The 20,286-nt window shown below is 41.7% G+C and overlaps 2 protein-coding genes across 2 annotated transcripts; one reads left to right on the plus strand and one right to left on the minus strand.

The window, feature by feature from the left end:
* Positions 1-5,396: 5,396 nt before the first annotated feature.
* Positions 5,397-5,873, minus strand: LOC135716125 (uncharacterized). Its single transcript, XM_065238919.1, has one exon. The coding sequence runs from the start codon at positions 5,871-5,873 to the stop codon at positions 5,397-5,399; it is 477 nt and encodes a 158-aa protein (XP_065094991.1).
* Positions 5,874-14,545: 8,672 nt separating this feature from the next.
* Positions 14,546-16,380, plus strand: LOC135716924 (uncharacterized). The gene has a single exon (XM_065239037.1). The coding sequence runs from the start codon at positions 14,649-14,651 to the stop codon at positions 16,299-16,301; it is 1,653 nt and encodes a 550-aa protein (XP_065095109.1). The 5' UTR covers positions 14,546-14,648; the 3' UTR covers positions 16,302-16,380.
* Positions 16,381-20,286: the final 3,906 nt, after the last annotated feature.

Genomic DNA, 20,286 nt, shown 5'->3' on the forward strand with positions numbered 1-20,286 from the left:
AACAGCAAATTTAACAAAAATCAAAATTATACTCGAACCTTTAATTGGTTTCGATTATGCGATCATCACAGTGACTGCATTAATATCGTAAGAAAGGGTTTGACTTTCAAAATGCTGTACTTGTACATTTTGATTGCATTGCATTGTTTTGACTGAGGTAGTGGAAAACCATAATTACGATAATGTTTACTCGTGGGGTGACGCAATTCAATGATCACGCGTTAATCTCAACTGCCACTATCAGTTGTCGTGCAGCTACCAACATAAATATAAGATTTAACTGAGAGAAGTGCTTTTGCAAGTTTTAATACAATCTAGTGATCATTGGTGTCAAATAAACTTGACTGTCACACCGTGGAGGGTGCATCTCGCTGACTTTGATTAACACGTACGAAAAGAACCCCGTCAAAATCTCATTTCACAGCATATTTGATGTCCCCGTTTCCGCCCAATTTAACGAAACGTTTGCACCGTTCGTAAATGTCAAGTTTACGAACGGCTAGGTGAAGCAAGTTCTATCCGCGCAGCGCAACCTCCCGGTCCGTGCCCTCGGGTTACGGCTGTTTAATGGTGGAAGATATATTCGACTCATAACGCACCACCAACCATTGATCCATAGCCCGCGTACTTTATAACGACGGATAATGATACGCTGTGGAGAGGAAAACTATAGGAAAACACACCCATCTCCCATCATCATCATTAGCAGAAGAATCCGAGGTGCCGAACATGTGCAGGCGCGGGGAGTCTGCAATGTGAAAATGATCATAACCTAGATTTTTTTTTTCAGCTGACTGCCCCGGTCGGTGGGTGACATTTTCGCTTTCAACAGCCAGCCAACCGGCCCACTTGGATTTCCCGGCGGATGACGGCCACGATGATGACGGACGGTGCACTACATGACGTGCTATCTGATGCGGAGATGACACAAGCGAAGCTAAATGGATTTTTAACCAACAAACGTGCCTATTGCGAAAACGGTAGCATTCTTCACCGTCCGTTGTTGCTTTCGATGTGCGAAGGGCGCATTGCTGAGGTGTGCATGTGATGTTCACGTGGGGGGAAATCATGGAATGAGAAGGACATTTTTCAAATCTTCTTGCTGATTTACAGGAATTTCGAAAATTTTCCATTGGAGCAGATTTCAACAGAATTCAATTTTAATGAAACAGAAGTCATTCAGAATAGCTGTCGTCAACACGCTGTTACGTTACGGTAGAATGAGATCTAATGATTGGATCAATCATTGAATCTCATTGTACCGTTACTTTACAACGTGTTGACTCTATGTTTTTCAGTTCTCTTTAGCAACACTTAATATTATTGCAAATATGGAAAGTGTATAAAATTTCTTGTAGTAATTGAGTAAGAGTTTTTAATTTCTGTTGTTAAAATTTTTAGTTTAGGATTCCCTTGTTATACAAATTCTAAGAGCTGCTCCTTTTGAGATGTGTATTATCCAAAAACCATCTTCTGCGTTTTGGAAAAGGATAAAAACTTAACGGTTTGCCATAGTTGATCCTGAGAAAATTCGTATGGCTACCTGTTCAGAAAACCACAATTGAAATTTTTGGTAAACCCTATCTATCAAAAGATTAAAAGATTATAGGGCTGCAACGACTGCTGGAATTAGCTTTGAAGTTGCTTTTTGTCTAAAGTGTCACTGAATTTAAATTATGTAAAATATTACGCAAAAGTAGAATTAGAGGATTTTCCTATTTTGTCATTTTAGCTGAGTTGGCTTCAGGGACCCCAAATGTATAAAGCATATTTACTAAAGATGCACTGGGAAGCTATTTTAAGGGAGTAGATTCCACCAAATATCGACATTTTCAAATTTGAAAGCTCCAAAATTTCCTAAAAATATATTAAACATCCTATACACTTTAATTTTTTCGCCAAGATTCCAACATCCGAGTTATTATGCAATTTATTTTGCTGAGATTCAGTAAAACAATTGCCGAGACTCAGCTAACAAATAACATTTTGCTGAGATATCTGCTAACAAACAGATATTTTTCAGAGATATCAGCAAAAGTAAATGCCGAGGTAATCGGCTGTTGGATATTTTACCGAGCTAGATTAAGGATCTATATGCTACGTAATCATGGAGAGTTATATAGTTCTCATCATAGCTACAGAAATTAGTTCACGTTAAACAGTCATCCTCTTTCCTCCGGTTTACGGTAGGGGAGATGGGGGTGAAATAGCCATGCTAAGGAAGGTCCCGTGTTATCCACACACTTAGTTTTATCTACCGAGCTCGGCTGTGCAAATCTCGGCAAAAAAAGTTTCACTGAGATCTCAGCAAAAGTGACATTTGATTGCTGAGTCTCGATGATGATTAGCTGAATCTCAGCAAACAAATGAAATGTTTGCTGAGATCTCAGATTTTACCGAGCTAGATTAAGTGTGTGATTGTTTGAGATTGTTCAGTGAGAAAAAGTACTTTTCTGTTTTATATTTTATTGTGCCTCTTAATATTTTGACAAAAACCTTGCTAATACCCCGTTCACATTACAGCCTATATCACGTAATATAGGCTGTCTTGCAATAAGCACTCATAGGATTTCCAGTGAAAAATAGATGTATGAGTGCTCATTGCAAGACAACGTATATCACGTGATATACGCTGTAATGTGAACGGGGTATAAATGGTATCTTTCAATATTGATTTGAATATATTCAATGAATTAATTAAAAAAGGTCTCCCTTTGAAGATAGCTACACAGCTAAAAAAGTAAAGGGTGATACGGTCAAAATTTGGTCAATATCAACTTGACGTATTTCTTTCAATTTTGCATTTAAAAACCCTGAACACCCCTGATTTTGAAGGTGTGTGTGTGTGAAGAATGTTGCTCCTATTTTGATTTTGGAATTCACTCTTCAGTTGTCAAAATGCCGTCCAAGCAAGAAGAGCAGCGTATCAAAATTTTGCTCGCGCATCGCGAAAATCCGAGCTACTCGCACGCAAAGTTGGCAAAATCGCTAAAAGTTGCCAAATCAACCGTTACAAATGTAATTAAAGTGTTTGGGGAACGTTTGTCGACAGCCAGGAAGTCTGGATCGGGGGGAAATCGAAAACCGGAAGCCGCTGAGACGACAAAGAGAGTTGCCGGTAGTTTCAAGCGAAACCCTAACCTCTCTCTCCGAGATGCCGCAAATAAGCTGGGTGTATCGTCTACAACCGTGCATCGAGCCAAAAAACGAGCCGGACTATCGACTTACAAGAAGGTAGTGACTCCAAATCGCGATGATAAACAAAATACGACGGCCAAAGCGTGATCCCGGAGGCTGTACACGACGATGCTGACGAAGTTTGACTGCGTGGTAATGGACTACTACAAGCAGCTTCCGGGACAGGAGTTTTATACGGCAAAAGGAAGGGGAAAGGTAGCAGATGATTTCAAGCACATGAAACTGTCAAAGTTCGCAAAGAAATATCTGGTTTGGCAAGCCATCTGTACCTGTGGCTTGAAAAGCAGCATTTTCATAGCTTCCGGGACTGTCAACCAAGAAATTTACGTGAAAGAGTGTTTGAATAAACGTCTGCTGCCTTTCCTGAAGAAACACGGTTGTTCCGTACTGTTTTGGCCGGATTTGGCATCTTGCCATTACGGTAAAAAGGCCATGGAGTGGTACGCCGCCAACAACGTGCAGGTGGTTCCCAAGGACAAGAACCCTCCCAACACGCCAGAGCTCCGCCCAATTGAGAAATACTGGGCTATTGTCAAGCGGAACCTAAAGAAGACCAAAAAAACTGCTAAGGGCGAGCAGCAGTTCAAGGCAAACTGGCTTTCTGCGGCGAAGAAGGTGGACAAGGTGGCTGTACAAAATCTGATGGCAGGGGTCAACCGTAAGGCCCGGCAATTCGGATTTGGAAAAGCGGAAGCCTAACTGAATATTTTTCCTGAATTTTATACTAATTGAACTTGAAAAAGAAATTTAATTTGATTTTTTAAATAAACGATTTCACCGATTTACACGCGTTTTCCCTTGACCAAATTTTGACCGTATCACCCTTTAGTGTAAATTCCCGTTACTATGATGCACATAAATGGAGCGTCATATATCATACAAGTTTTGATTATAGATCGTGTAAATTTATGAGACATGTAATGCAATATTCCATAAATTGTATGCAACTGTCCACTTTTGTTTGCAACATTTCTTGCAAGCTGCTAGTTTACGTGAAAAGGAAGTTTACATGTATGAATGTTTGCATGCATGGATGTTTACATCGCCAGTAAAATTCAGAATTTTTTGGTGTGTACATTTTTTTTTGCTGTGTAGATTGTGGAACAGAGACCGACTTTAAATAAAGGAAACAAGAAGAAGAAGAACCTTAGCAACGATTGGCAAAACGACTACACTCGACAGTGATGCCGTTTAATACTATAATATTTGTGTACTATTTGTGAACGTGTGCCCTAGCGTGCCGAACAGTGTGCCATGCTGTGTTTCTGCACAGTGTGCAGATTCGATTACCCCTTGTGTTAGAAACACCTTTGTAGAAGACACGTTTCTTCTGTTTTTTTTAAATTTTAGGCTCTCAATCCATCTATCCTGCTAAATTCTTATTCTGGACCACTATGCAATGTGACGTAAGCGCTAAAATCAAAATTGTTCAGCAGAAGCTTTTTTTCTGATGAGGTAAATTTGCACTGCAGCTTGATTTCAATCAATAATTATAGCCCTAATTGACATCCTCATGGAAGATGATGTTAGGAGAAATCGAATTTATTTTTTGAAATTTTGTTCTACGGACGTTACTTTGCTGCAAAATCGAGATGTTCAATGGATCTTTTTTGCCTCAATAGGTGCTGTTTGATGCACTGAATATTCAAAAAAAAAAGCGAAAATTGGCCATGGTGGCGTATACATCACCTCACTGTCACACGGCAGAATATATCTGACCCTCTGAATAGAGCACAAAAATCATGGCTACTATGTCACACTGCACAATACAGTGTTGTCCGCAAAGTAGCTGAGCAGTTCCAGGCTAAAATAACGATAAAAAAATCTCTGATTTGTATGAAACTTTGCGTAATTGTTTGTTATGGGCAATTATTCACATGTCGTCCGAGACTAAGTTGTAAAGGTTGACTAAAAGTAAATTGGTACGCCCCTCGTGCGCCCAACCCCCCGCAATGCGATCCAGTTCTTGAAACTGCCGAAAATTTAAGCAGCGATGGTGATCTATAACATGTAATCATCCAACCATGGCCACAAATGTAATGCCTTCAAAACCATTATTACTTTCCTATAACGTTATCTAAAGTCGGAAAAAATGAGACACACAAAAATGATCACCAAAAATTCATTTTAAATCGGATACTTCTCAAATTTTCAGGGATTAAATAACTATATATTAGCTATGTTTTGGCATAATTTATTTATTGAATTTCCTCCCCCAAGCTGAATGCTCGTACATTTCTCTTAACACTACTCATGAGATCTTGGGCGAGGCTTTGCCCATCTTCCTTACACAATTTCTCCCAGTTTTTCTTCAAAGCTTCATCGGTTTTGAATGTTTTTCCGCTTTTCTTCAACTTCTTCTTCATTATCGCCCAAAACTTTTCGATCGGACGAAGTTCTGGTGTATTTGGCGGGTTCACCTCCTTCGGGACCACATTAACGCCCTTCGCTTCGTACCAATCCATTACAGGCTTGGCGTAATGGCACGAAGCGAGATCCGACCAGAACAGCGTGGGACCACGGTGAGAGCGGAGGAAGGGCAGCAAGCGCTTCTGCAAGCATTCCTCTCGATAAATCTGCCCGTTTATGGTGCCGGTTGTAACGAACGGCTTGCTGTACCGTCCACACTCGCAGATCGCCTGCCACAGCAGGTACTTATTCGCGAATTTGTCCATCTTTCTCTTCCGGAACATTTCCGGAACCACCATGCGGGACGTACCGATAAAAAAAACTCGAGGCCGGGGATTTATTTGGTGTCCGCCTTGATGTATGTCTCTTCGTCCATGACGAGACAGCCTGGCTTGACCAGCCACTCACGGTACAGCTTCCGCGCACGCAATTTGGCCACCGTGTTTTGTTTGTCAGCCCGGTTTGGCGCCTTCCTGACCTAAAAAACACGTAGCCTAGTCCGCTTCATGGTCTGCTGGACGAATCACTTCGACGAATTGACCTTTTTGGCCACGTCTCGGGTGGAAAGGTTCGGGTTATTCTTAAAGTACTGCCTTATCTTCCGCGCCTTCTCTGGGTATTTCGTTTTCGGTTTTCGGCCGCTTCCAGCACGCCGCTCGATGGTCTTCGTCTCCTGAAACATCTTCACAATGCGGGACACGGTGGAATGGTGAATTCCAAGCCTTTTGCCGATCCATCTGTGCGACTGACCAGGATTATCGATCACCGCGCCCAAGATTTGCTGGCGTAGCTCTTCTTGTTTCGAATGCATCTTGAAAACTACTTGACAGAACGCGATAAAATTTTGCACACATATACATAACACTCTAAACTAGTATTACCCAAAATTTCATTAATTTTTACCCACACCCAAAACAAAGTGTCGCATTTTTTCCGAGTCCAGTCTTTAGAATACTGTAACTATTTTCCGCAACGCGGCGCGACATGTACCAAGCTTAATCATAGAGGAAAAGGAAGAGCTGTCAAATTAGCACCAGAGCACGAGAGCACCAGCGAAATTTGGCTTCATTGGAGTTGTTCGCAGATCACAGGTGTTGCTCTCCTGTGCGTGTGCCGCTAGCACGCCTCTAGTGTTGGGAATCGACACTTCTATAGGCCTTTTTAATAGAAACTAAACAATCGATTCAACCTCTGTGGTGAATAGGAGAACGTCAAAAAGAGTGTTGTGAGCATAATTTTTTGCCTTGAGACATAGGAAGTGGAACACTTTTTTACTTTTCCTGATCAATTGATTCATCTGAGATGCTGCAAAACTTAATCTACAGTTGAAAAATTTAATTCTGTAACGTTTTTGAAAAAATCCTGCTGGTGTTCAGGAATATTTTTGTTGAGAAAAATGGAAAATTAGAATAGTGCCTTAGTGGTTATGATCTTCCGGATTTCTTGTGTGTGAATAGTTAAGGTGCAAATCATTTCAGATTTGTGGAAAATCGTACAATAAGACAATTACCGATGGAAATTGGCAAGATTTTGAATGAAAAATGCTGTTATTTGCGTTGGGGAAAATTACTTATTCTGATGTAAACAAACGGTTTGGTTGACGTTTCTTCTCGAACTCGCGTGGCGCACTCTACGTTGGTGGTGCATTAAAAAGGCGTATTGACGAATCCAACTTAAACTAATGCGCGCCTGGTGACAGGAATAAGCACTATCCGGAGGTGATCAGATAGTCACAGCCCTTGTAAATTTCATTATTTTTATGGAAATTTGTTAAATTACAGTGCTAGTTCGTGTAAATATGCTATTAAAATGACTGAATTTTGTACAAAACCTAAAAATCTATTGTAAGATGTGTCCATCCTAAAATAAAAATTACTAGTTTCCAAATTTAATTGAAAAAACATGCTAAGGTTATGGACATGGTTATGTTAACAGCCATATCACATCAATTAATGTTGATATGGAGACGCCCTAATAAAAATGTTATGGTTAATTTGCTTAATGCCGTGTTCAAGGTATCATCCAAACCATTTGTGGAATAGTTCAATGATTTGGGTTATCGTTCGTTTATGGTAATTTTTTATTAGGGCGTGACCAACCAAACTAAATAAAAATAGAAGAGCCCCTTTTGTAAAATGTATTCCAATGCAGGCACCCGATGCTGGTTGTTGGTTTAATACGGTAGCATGCAGGGAGTTAGTTGGGTTTATCATGTTTGTTCTACGATTTTTTTTTTTTTATTATAGTCACTTTAACACTCTTGGGTCATTCGTGACTTGTCCGGGGGTGAGATTTGAACTCGTGACTTTGGCGTGAGAGGTACGATTTTTGTTTATTACAATGCTATTTCAATAATTTAGCACTTAAATATCTAATTCTACTAACCAGAGAGATTCTATTTATGCCAGAGAAGAAAGGGTTTCCGTTCAGCTATATTCTTTCAGCTAAAAGAAAGATTCAGGTTCAGCTATAGGAAAGATGATGTTTCTGCGGATGGAACAATATATTGTTTGTTGGTGTTTTGCTGGGAGCAACATATTTTTCATTTTGAAGAAATATCAATAATTTTACTTTTAAGAATTAGGATTTACTTACCATTCTTACCGGCGCTACTTTTCTGTTCATATTTGCTTTCTGTTATTGAATAAAGCAATTACAATAACAGGTAAAACATAGTTTTCTTATCACAAACTTGAAAATATATGCAGTTTGACAGATGATCTCAAGTTCATCACCGCTACGATAAGAGCGCCGCGGTGGCCGGCATAAACTTGGATTTGTCAATAGAGAACAACTGGTGCACGTTTGATCAAAGTAGTCGATCGCGTTCAGAAATAACGTCAAATGGAACTCGATCAATCCAGAGTGGTCCGGTTCCAAGCTGGCTAAAGTGCTGAGGATGCCGAAAACAACAGATCATGGAGTGCTCAAAACCTACAAGAGTGTGAAGAGGAATCAGCGGACCTACGAAAAAATCTGGAACCAGGGATCGTCAGCTGCGCAGCAAGGTGTTGAAGTGCGTTAAAGCCGAGATGTGGCCAGAAGGTACAACGCCAATTTTCAAACGGTGCGGAACATCCTTTCCAGGTAAGGATACAAGTCGCACAAAGCCAGTAAACATCCGAACCGGCACATGAAGCCGAATTCCGTAGCCAAAAAGCGTGCAAGGCTCTTGTACGATCGTGTTTTGACGAAACACAAGGGCTGCACTTTGATCGATGACGAAACATACGTCAAACTCGATTTTAAGCAGCTTCCCGGTCAAAAGTTTTACATCGTGACTGGACATGGGGATGAGCCGGGAAGATTCAAGTTCGTGTTTGCCGACAAGTTCGTGAAGAAGGCCATGATTTGCCAAGCGATTTGAAGTTGTGGCCTGAAAACGGAACCATTCGTCACATCGTTAACAATGACATCCCAAGTTTACATCGAAAAATGCCTGAAAAAGCGTGTATTTCCGTTCATCCGCAAGCATAGGGGCAAAGTCATCTACTCCAAGTTGGTTCCGGAGTGGTACGCTGCCAACAAGATCGATTTTGTCCTCAAGCTAATGAATCCTCCGAATAGCCCGGAATTTCGACCAATCGAAAATAATGGGCAATTTCATAGCAGCGACTTCGACGAAGCAGCGCGGCAGTCAAGAACATATAGCAAATGCGAGAAAAATGGAAAAAAAATGCGCTGATTCCGTGTCCGTTTAAACTGTGCGGGCGCTGATGGGCTCCATCAAGAGGAAGGTTCGAGCTTTCGTTCGAATTGGAGAAATGTAAGGTTGATGTTTTAATAAAAGTACCATTAATGAACTTTTTAAACTTATTGAATCACGAATTAGAGGTCTTTTTGTTTGGTACGTACTTTTATTCAGCCTTTCTGAGAAAATTATCAGCTGACGCCGGTGGTGTAGTGGTAAGCGTGACTGCTTTCTCACCCCAATGGGTCTGGGTTCAATCCCAGCCGAGGTCGGTGGGATTTTTCTGAGGAATAAAAATCACTGGTCACGTCTTCCTTCGGAAGGGAAGTGAAGCCGTTGGTCCCGGCCCATGTTTGTTGAATTTAATGGGTGCGGTTTGGAAGCTTCGTTCTTGCACATTCGATTGCCGTCAATAGATGGCAATCGTTGTCCGTTGGTGATTGGCACTAGATTTCAGAACAGAGACCGACTTTAAATAAAGGAAAGAAGAAAGAAAAGAAGAGAAAATTGTGATTATTTGTAAAGTAAAAATTCAAAACAAATAAAACCCAAATATTTCAAAATAACCTCGCCGGATTTTTAAAATTCTTATATAAAAAAAAACCTTATGAAAAATTTATTTTTTTCAATTTCAAACACATTAAATCTTGAATTCTAACAAAGATCGTAGAATAAGGATTTTGGTTCAATTTTTGAATTAACGTACTAACAACTTTTTACTTTTTTAGTACTTTTCAAAATTTCTGAAACATTGTTTTCAGCGTAATGAAATACGTGATGAACTAGCCTACGGCTAAAAATCACGGTAATAATGCAAAAAAAATCAGCGTATGAAAACATGAAACAACGTTTTAATAAAAACTATCAAACATTTGTCCAAAATTTCTTGTTCTACAATTATTGTCAATTTTCAGGTGTCCATATAGCCTGCATTTTTCATAAGTTTTGTTAAAAGCGGTCAGACGGACCACTTCGCTAAGCCCTCGATCCCTGGTCTAGCCAACGGGGATCACTGAGGGTGGGTTCTACAACAACCTCTTTTTTTACTGGCTTTAGCTCGAGCATGAAAGAGGAACCTTCAGGGTCGGCTGTAGGTAGGATTGTTCGATCAAGGAATTGAAAGCACTTTCTCTCTTGTTAATTAGCTTTTTATTTCGACTTACTGTGTGTGTGTGTATGTGGGTAGTGTCTCACGATGCGGCCGGATGCAAGCACGAAATGCGGGAATGTCGCCTTTGCCTTGACGCTCGGGGTAATGCCTACGCCGAATCCAAGAGGGACGGATCGTACGCCGGATTGGCGGATCACACTCCTTCAGACGTCGGCGCTGGAAGTCCAATCGCACGCCGGAATGGCGGATAACTTGCTGGACAATTCAGGCGATTAATAATGGGTCCTAAGGAAAGAACGTCCCAGGGTGGGTATTAGGAGGGCTACCGGGTATTTTTTTTACTTTATTCTGTTTTGTGCTATGTCCTTTTACTCCATACCTGATTCGTATTTAACTTCCAAATCAAATTTGGTAACGGTGATTTCAAATAAACTTCTTTATCTCTGATTTATTTTTATGGAGGATAGCAAACTTAACGCTTCGAAGCTCTGGATAAGAAAGACGCTTATCAAGTTATTACCCGGTAGTTTGACCCTCCTTTTTCCATACCCTTTGTTCATGTTCCCTTTTTGACGTGTCCAGTCCTGGTATCTGTGGCAACTCTTGTTTTCCCTTTTTGGCTCACTTCATACTGTTGTGTAGTGTGTGTTGTGGTGTGAAGTGTGTTAACAAATTATGTCCTTATTATTAGCTACTCCGGAGTATTTATCAATTTGTAGCATTAACATTTACTAACATTTATAATTATTTACTTTACTAACCTACTAACAAACAAACATTTAATTAATATGTTACAAAATCTAGGTTAAATAATCTCAACAGTAACAGTTTTTTTAATGAAATTAAAAAAACGGGCTAGGACATTTAGGGATAAAGGGCGAACACGAAATTATTGCGACACATTAAACAGGGCATAACTTGTTTACAATTGAGTAAAAATCAACCAAATTTTGCACACTTTCTCATTGATGTGTATTGTGTACATGCTGTCAAACTCGAAGTCGTGTTTTTCGATTCAAAGAAAATGGAGGTGAACCAACGCGAGTTGAGAGAACAAATTCTTTCCAAACACCTGGAATTTCCTGACCTGTCGCACCGGCAGTTGGGAAAAATGTTGAACATTCACCATTCAACCGTCTCCAGAGTGTTGAAGCGGTTCCAGGAGCGGTTGACGTTGGACCACGGCAAAGGAGCTGGAAGAAAACCGGGACCGGAGAACAAAAAGACGGAGGGAAAGGTGAAGCGGATGATTAAAGCAAATCCCAACGTCTCAAGCCGTGATTTGGCTAAAAAGATCGGCATGTCGCAGAGCTACGTCCAGAATGCAAAGAAGAGAGCTGGACTACATACATACAAGGTACAGAACTTCCCAAACCGCGATGAGCGGCAACAATCGACGGCTAAAACTCGGGCACGGAAGCTCTACGAGAAGATGCTGACAAAATATGGCTGCTGTGTGATGGACGACGAAACGTATATAAAAGCCGATTTTAAGCAAATTCCGGGGTTGGAGTTGTTCACCGGCAAGAGCAAGTTCGATGTGGACGACAAATTTAAGAAGAAGACAATGTCGAAGTTCGCCTCCAAATATCTCATTTGGCAGGCCATCTGCTCTTGCGGACTGAGGAGTGAGCCTTTCGTGACAAAGGGCACAGTAAATGGCGAGATCTACAAATCTGAGTGCCTCGAGAAGCGCCTTTTGCCGTTCTTGCAGCAGCACGACGAAGCTCCGCTATTTTGGCCAGATTTGGCATCATGCCACTATTCTAAAAGTGTCCTGGAGTGGTATGAGGCCAATTCTGTCCATTTTGTTCCAAAGGACATGAATCCGCCAAACTGTCCGGAGCTGCGCCCGGTGGAGCAGTACTGGGCAATAATGAAGCGCGAACTTCGGAAGAGCAAGAAGATAGTCAAAGACGAGAAGGACATGTTAAGAAAATGGAAAAAAAAAAACTGAGGAACTGGTACCAGATGACACTGTAAAGACTTTGATGGAGGGCATCAAGCGAAAATGCGTTCAATTTTTGGTTTGATTCTAAACATTATAAGAAAATTGGCATGACATTTTCGGTGTCGCAATAATTTCGTGTTCGCCCTTTATTAAGGCTTGAAAATGTTCCAAGGTTAAAAATGACCGGATTTTAGCAAAAATGTGAATCATTGTACATAACAAACAATTATGCAATGTTTCATGCAAATCGGAGAAGGTCGAGTTTTTTTTTCGATTTGTCATTTTTTTTCCCTTGATTTGTTTTCCGTTTTGAGCACCAATGCTACCGACGCCAGCGAGGCAGCCCACACCTAGACCCTACCTATCGATCCATCAACTCATGAACCGAGGACCAACGGCTTTACTTCCCTTCCGAAGAAAGGCGTGATCAGAGATGTTACGTCATTTGGCGTAGAACTTCTCACTTTGAAAAAAAAAAACACACGAGTGAACGACGATAAGTAGCCTTTCTATGACCTAAATGTTAATACCTCGTATCTTTTCGATACAAGCTCGAACGGTGAGGTTACGACTATCACTTTACAATTACAGCGGCTCCCTGTTTTTGGCAACACGTGCTTATTTATTTATTTAGTTTCTATCAAATTCATCAAACACTAACTTGAATTTATGACATTTTACTACACCGTTATTCAGGGATTAGAAATTAGATTGACTGGTGATGTTTTTAAAAATATTCAAAAAATATTGGTCAATACTTGTTAAAGCAATAACTGATGAAATTATGTTGTCAAAAACTAGAAGGCACTGCATTCTCAAAGATGCACAGAACGTGTATTTTAACATCACAAATAACAGTGTACGATCATGTAAAATTTAACTTCTGAATCTTCCAATCACTGGAACAAATGAAAAACTTTGTTTTTCAAGATGGATCATCAACCTACGATTATTACGCAAACTTCATCAAGGCTACAGACAGTCCATTCCCAAAGTTCCCAGTCCGCTCAAGCGAAGACAAAAAAAAATCCTTTCCCTTTTACTACCCTCACCGGGATGGAAATCTTCCACTGCATCACACACCAGGAACAATCCAGACTGTACACAACAACATAGGCCGGCTGTGAAGGACACGCCACTTTTACTTTTTTGTTTAAATTTTTTTCCGCTATAGAGGAAGTGGGTGCAATACGCGCCAGCGGGGTAATATGATCAACGACCTTTTTTCAAGCTAGTGAAAATTTCACTAAATGATAGATCATCAGCCCACCTAGCAGTTATGGAAGAAAAACCATTAGGGTCGGTGTACCAGTTATGGCTATGGTGCGTTCCAATTATGACATATGGGAATTCCAAAGCCATAACTGGTACATCCACCATAAATTTTGTTTGAAAAGTCCACGACAAACTGCTGTTGGTTATATTACCCCACCGGCGCGTTTTACTCCATTTCCCCATGCAGTATATGCATCCACCTGAAATTGAGTGGAAGTCCCCCTCGCACCGTAACTCTTACTAGAGCAGTGGATCACTGGGTGAGTAGGGTGCTCGATGATTGGGATCCTCGCCTCTCGTCCAAACCGGTCGTGGTCCTCAGAAACAAACGATCATTGATCGATTAGCCGTCTTGTCGTGCGGCTCTTTCTCTCTTTCGTAAGCTCTCCAGGGAAAGATCGCAGTAGGCACCCGGCTGACTACTCACCGCAAAACCGATTACGATGCGGTGTACCTACCACCAAGTAGCCAATGACGGGTGATAGTTAAATGAACGAAAGTAGCCGAAATATTGAGCGACATAACTTGATCCAAGACGCCGAGATCAGCAGAGCGACGAAATTGAGAGTTGCTCTACCGGTTTGGTGCTCTTGGGGGTCACAGCCTACTACCAGCCCAAATCGACAGTAGGGAGGAGGGTGTCATTGTCACACCGAGTATGTTATGTACTTTTAGCATACCGAGGCAGGATCTGGTCGGAGAAGTGGTCCAAACATGTGTATTATACACAACCCGAACAACGAGGGCCTCTGTGTGACGATGGATTTTTCGGTTTTTGGTCACAGATTATGTAATCGGTTTGAGTGTAGAGCGAACCGAAAAGTATACTGACTGAGGGGCTGTTGAACCAGAAGTGCCGTTGACGTCGATGTCCTTCCTAGTTCAAGTCTATAAAACTGGAGCACATTGGCCGTTCCTTGTTACTTGTGTTTTAAGTTCGATTACGATACGTTCGCGGTTGGGAAAGAGTGCTTTGCTTCAAGAAATAGACATTCTGATTGCAAGGACCAAATATGAAATTAGTGATAGTGTTGAGTGTGGTAGTGGTGGCTTTAGCCGCACCAGAAGGATATCATTACGATCGACCGGAGGTTAGCAGCACTCTTTATTTCCCTTCGTTTCCAAGTTATGCACCGGAAATTGATGATTGTGTAGAACCAGAAGCTCACGGAAACGTAGAATACCAGCATCAGCTGCCAATTTTATCGCAAGTGCAACAAACATCGCATGTGTATCAAGCTCCAGTTGTTCAACCATTGAAAACCCAAGTGACTTACGAAAAGCAGCAAGTGCTGCAGGTGCAGCATCAACCACAAGTTGTCGATGCAGGATCATGGAAAGCACAGGAACAGCAGGCTTCTGTTTGGGGATCTTCTGGAAGCGGTCATCAGCAAGAACAGCAGATTGCGAGCTGGGGATCTTCCGGTAGCGGTCATCAGCAAGAACAGCAGATTTCAAGCTGGGGATCTTCTGGCAGCGGTCATCAGCAGGAACAGCAAGCTTCCCTGTGGGGATCTTCAAGTGCCCAACAGTCTCTTGGCTCTGCTTCTTGGAGCTCTGGAGAGAAAAAACAGGCCAGTGTTTGGGTAAAGCCTCAGCATACGGTCGAAGAAGTCTTCAAGCATGTCTACGTTCATATTCCACCAGAGGATAAGGAAGAATACGAATCCCCACGAGTCATTCAACCAGTTTCGCACAAGCAGAAGCACTACAAGATAATCTTCATCAAGGCTCCAAGTCCACCAGCTCCAAAATCCGTTGTCGTTCCCCCACAGCCTTCCAACGAAGAGAAGACCATTGTTTACGTGCTGCACCAGAAACCTGAACACCAGCAAGAAGTTATCGTTCAAAAGCCGGAACCTACCAAGCAGAACAAACCCGAAGTCTTCTTCATCAAATACAAGAACCGGAAGGAAGAACAGAAACAGGTCAAATATGTCGCCCCAGTCGTTGCTACAAAGTCGGTGAAGGTCGTCGATAGCGGTTCCATCGGATACTCGTCTGGTTCCGCCGGATCTAAATATTCTTTTGAGAGCAGTACTTTGGCGCCAGCTTCCTACAGTACCACTGGCTCGAAAAACACCGGTGCCAGCTACTCGTACGTCAGCAGCACTCCTGCTCCAGCCATCTATAGTAGCCCACAAACTGTTCAATACGTCGAAACGGGATCCAACGGATACTCAGGTTCATCCAGCAGCGGCAGTAGCAGCGGCAGCGAAGGATACCAATATTCAAACCTCGGAAACACCGGATCCAGCTACAGTTCCTTCACCAACGGTGCTGGAGCCGGATACGAAAGCTACGTCGATCTCGGAAACAGTGGATACTCCAGCTACTCCAACGGAGGAAGCCTCGGAATTATCAACGCCGATTCCCACAGTGACTATCAATTTGTGCCAAGCACCACCCTGGCTCCGGTTGTCAAAGTTACAACCCCGGCCGTTTCCTATGTGAGCTCTACTCAACACAGCGTCGTCGGTAGCACCCAAGGCGATATCTCAGTCAAGAACCCCGGTCTCAGCGGCTACTCCAGTAGAACCAGCGGTAGCCACAGCCAAGCTAGCTCCACTACCGCTGCTCCGGCCAAGAAAGTTTGCCGCCGATGTGCCAGCACCACTAGCTCTACGCTTAACGTCCAAGATGCGTACGTTTCTAGCGTATATTAAGGAAATGTTTAGTAACCATTTTTTCTAGTAAGTTGATTCAATAAATCGTTTAGCTAATAAAGAAGCCTTAGTTACATAATTCTAAAATGTAATCAAATTACTCGCACAAACAGAATCCGAAATGCCTATACTTGCCCAACGACCAAACGGTCGGCAGATGAGCACCGCAACCGCCACCGTCGTCGCATCAGTGATACACGGTCAATGAGGTCAACCCAAATTTGAGTTTAGTTTACTCATAAATCGCAAAAAGTGCAGGAACTCAGCGATGAGTATATTTGCCTCTTGTTTTCCTGTGGAAAACCTCAAAAAGCTTCCAGAACATGGGGAAAATGGACGAAAATTTTACTCAGTCTAGAAGTGGGGGAATCCAATCTTAACTTTTCTCATATTCGGGATTTTGGAAATACTGGAAAAACTTTTTGCGATTTATGAGTAAACTTAACTCAAACTTGGGTTGATCTCATTGGCCGTGTAGGGAAACCCCTAGTTGACAGGAAAACCCGGCAGAAGAAAAAGAGATTGTTGAACGATCAACAAGCGCACTCACGCGCTTCGATCTTTTGTAACGAGACCTGACATATATGAGTAACCCGGTCCGGTATGAACACCCCTAACTCTCAACCTGCAGCAATAAAAATCCATTAGCGAGGTGATTATGCGCTTCGCAATAATCTCATTACCTACCCCCGATCCTGACCCCGACGCCCGCTCTGATACTGCGAGCGCATGTTTAGCCTACTGCTCACTGGCTACTGCGCTGCGTCGCGTCAGTCAGATCAAGTAGCCATGTGTGCAGACATCGCCGCATCGTGTTGTTTGTTTTCACCGCTTGTTTAGGACCTCCTCCTCTTCTTGTACGCGGCTGCTTAGGTCAAATCAGAGAATTGATGATTGCTTTATTGGATAGTGACAGGTTCGCGACAGACTGATATTCGCTCGGGGGTTGCAATTTCCACCGACCCCAAGGCCGCAGGAGGCCACAAATTTGCGCCTGAAATTGGTTCCTTCACGCAACGATGGATGGGACGCCGAAGGAGAAAAAAAAACAATAACGCAGATGGTCGAAGCCACCGCTTATTTGGGTTGATGGCAGAGATATTTTTTTTTTTAAGTCACTCCAGTCGGCTTCAGGCCAAATTAGTCGTACCTACCAAGGTACCTACCTAATACCTGCGTGCGAGGAGACCTTGTCCATTAAAATGGAGAGAAGCACTTAAAACCGGGGGAAACAGCGGGTACCATTGATAACCTTAGCAACTTTATAGTTTTGTTGGTTTTTGTTGACGAAAATAAAACAAAAATCTTGTTTTTGCCGAACAAGGAACAGCAGGGTACGTGAGGTACGCGAAGCACACGCACACATGGACGTCATTAAATAATCAAATTAACTGTCATAATTTCATTTGCTAAATATATTTTTTTGAACGAAATGCAAATAATCGAATATCTTACTATAAAAGTTATTCGCTTGATTTTATGGCCTTCAATCAAATATTTTTAGCAAACTGATTTCAATTGGTTGAACGAAGGGTGTTTGAACAATTTTACAATGAAGAAAATAATGCATGTTTTTGTTGATCGAGCTTCGATTTAAAGTTAATACAGGAAAGATAAATAAAAAATCTCAATGATTACTTCTTTCTTTATGCACTCACACTCACTCATGTATCCTGCGCACCTTCAGCGATGCAAAGCGCCAACCTGAAAGACTTCCTTCCTGGTCGGCTGCTTGCTTTTGCTTCAATTTGGGCCCAAGTCAAATTCCTGTCTACTAGCTTGTTTTTGTTGTTGAGGTTGAGGCCCCTGGGTAGGCTTCATTTTGAAAAAAAATATAACCACAACATATGAGCATGTGCAAAAATGGTTTAGCAACTCCTTCTCATGGTCTCTCTTTGTGCCCGGCGGTGATGATACCCCATTTAAAAAAAAAAAACAGAAGTCCCTTCTTCATCTGGATTGTTCTCATTTGATGACATTAGAATTTTAAATTAGGTTTATTTCTTGTAATTGTGTGGTTTACATATTTGAATTCTCAAGTGACACAGATGCCATTTCATCTTTAGATAATTTGATTTTTTTATTATAATTATTATTTAAGCTCCTAGTCCTATCATGCCTGTTTAGAGCATTCTCTACCTTACGTCCACTCACTTGCTATAAAAAAAAGTGTTTCGGAATTATGAAATGTTTAGATGTTATAATTATAATTAGTACTTGTCTGTTACAAGAAGAGGTTGTAAAGCATGTGTTTGACACATAAAACCTGTCAATATTGCTTTCAGAGCGTCACTATTAGCGATTTTTCGATTCGTGAGCAGTCACTCTGAGTGAACGCTCATGAATCATAAAATCGATGATGTCAGGTTTTATGAGTGAAACACATACTTTAAAACCTTTTCTTGTAACTTACAAGTACAGCATATCATTATAACATCTTATGATTTCATAATTCAGAAAATCATTTTTTTATAGCAAATGAGTGGAAGCAACCCTGCACCTAACCTACTATAAACAAATTGCTTATTAAAGCATGTTCTGATGTGCGGAATTTCTGCACAAATCTAGTCTTTATGTCAGTAAAGGTGCCTCCGAAGGAATTGCAAATAGAGTGATTAATTGCATCAATGCAGAGGAGCAACAGGTGCTGTGGAATGGGCAAAAAACTACGTCTCAAATGAGGTCTAGAAGAGTGAAACAGGGTTGTCCACTCTCTTCCTACATATTTGATTTGATTATGGAGGAAGTTCTTTTGACCGTTGAGGATGAATTGGACGGAATGTTAAAACTAAATGAGACGGTCAGCTTAATCCCAACGAACATTGAATGCTGAATAAGAGCATATTAAGCCAAAATCTTGCTTCTTCAGCTTAAAAATGGCTTATTCAGCTTTTAATCGGCTAAAATTGTTTGTTGGGATGTTCCCAATTATCCTTGTATATGCGCTAGATCATTAGAGGAGTTGGAAAAATTGTTGCCAGTACTAGAATACTATCTAGCTCTTTCTGTATGATTGGTTTGACATTTATGCTCCACAGTGTTCGGACGGTCCCGGGTCGGGTCCTGATTGGCCTCCCGGGGTTTGGACTCCTTTGGTGGGGGACTGGCTTGGTGCAGCCCGGTGGAGATTTGAATGGGGGTTGCTGTGGGGTATCCGTACTTCTTGTTCGTTGCCTTCTGGCCTTTTCCGTGTTGCACTGTTCAAAAGTTATGTGGCTGTTCTTGTAGAGAAATTTCGTTTAAAATAGTTGTTGATTGTTTAAGGGATTGATAGTCTTGTAGCATGATCGGGCTGCTGTTTTGTGGGCGACACTGTGTTCTGCAGTTTGACATATTAGCCATGATTTTTGTGCTCTATTCTACGCGCCTGAAACACCAGTGTTGCCTTCTGGACAGTTGATTGAGCATAATCATGGGACGTTAGTTGCTTGGATCATTAATAGCTTACATTCAATCGAAAAGTGGTCTTGCATAGAGTTGTGGCTGAGAGAGTTTGCTTCAGGCTCAGTTATCGTTTTTGAAGCGGAGCAATACGGTAAATTGATGGATGGATATGAGCAGAATGTTTGGTTTTCCCATAGTAATTTCCATACAGACGGTTTGGACGGTTTGGACGGTTAGTGCCCTGTCATTTTCTTACCAGATGGGTTCGGGTTTTGGGGGGCTTTGGGGCCGTTTGAGCGCTGTGGAGCGGAAATGTTGGATTTTCCATCAGTCTAATGGGCACTGAGAGAGTAGGTATATCCCATTATTCAGGTTCATCTGGCATATTATGTCAGGTATAGATTGAACTTCGTCTTGTGTATTGATGTTGCGTTAATCGGCTGAGTTTAATATTTTGTGAACAAAACAGCAGACGCTTTGGACAGCAATTCCACCATTTATTTAAAAAAAATCTACATTTGCCAGCAACACTGACACTGGCTTGCCTTCCTACTAACATAATTCCTAAATTCCCGAGACATTTATGAGGGGTCGTAGAGTT

Source organism: Ochlerotatus camptorhynchus, unplaced genomic scaffold, assembly GCF_037179485.1.
Source record: "Ochlerotatus camptorhynchus isolate MF236.1 unplaced genomic scaffold, CSIRO-AGI_Acam_v1.1 ptg000046l, whole genome shotgun sequence".
Classification (NCBI taxonomy): Eukaryota; Metazoa; Arthropoda; class Insecta; order Diptera; family Culicidae; genus Ochlerotatus; species Ochlerotatus camptorhynchus.

Bases quoted from the DNA above. Each gene is read 5' to 3' on its own strand.
- LOC135716125 (XM_065238919.1), bottom strand. From the start codon at position 5,873: ATGGACAAATTCGCGAATAAGTACCTGCTGTGGCAGGCGATCTGCGAG.
- LOC135716924 (XM_065239037.1), top strand. From the start codon at position 14,649: ATGAAATTAGTGATAGTGTTGAGTGTGGTAGTGGTGGCTTTAGCCGCA.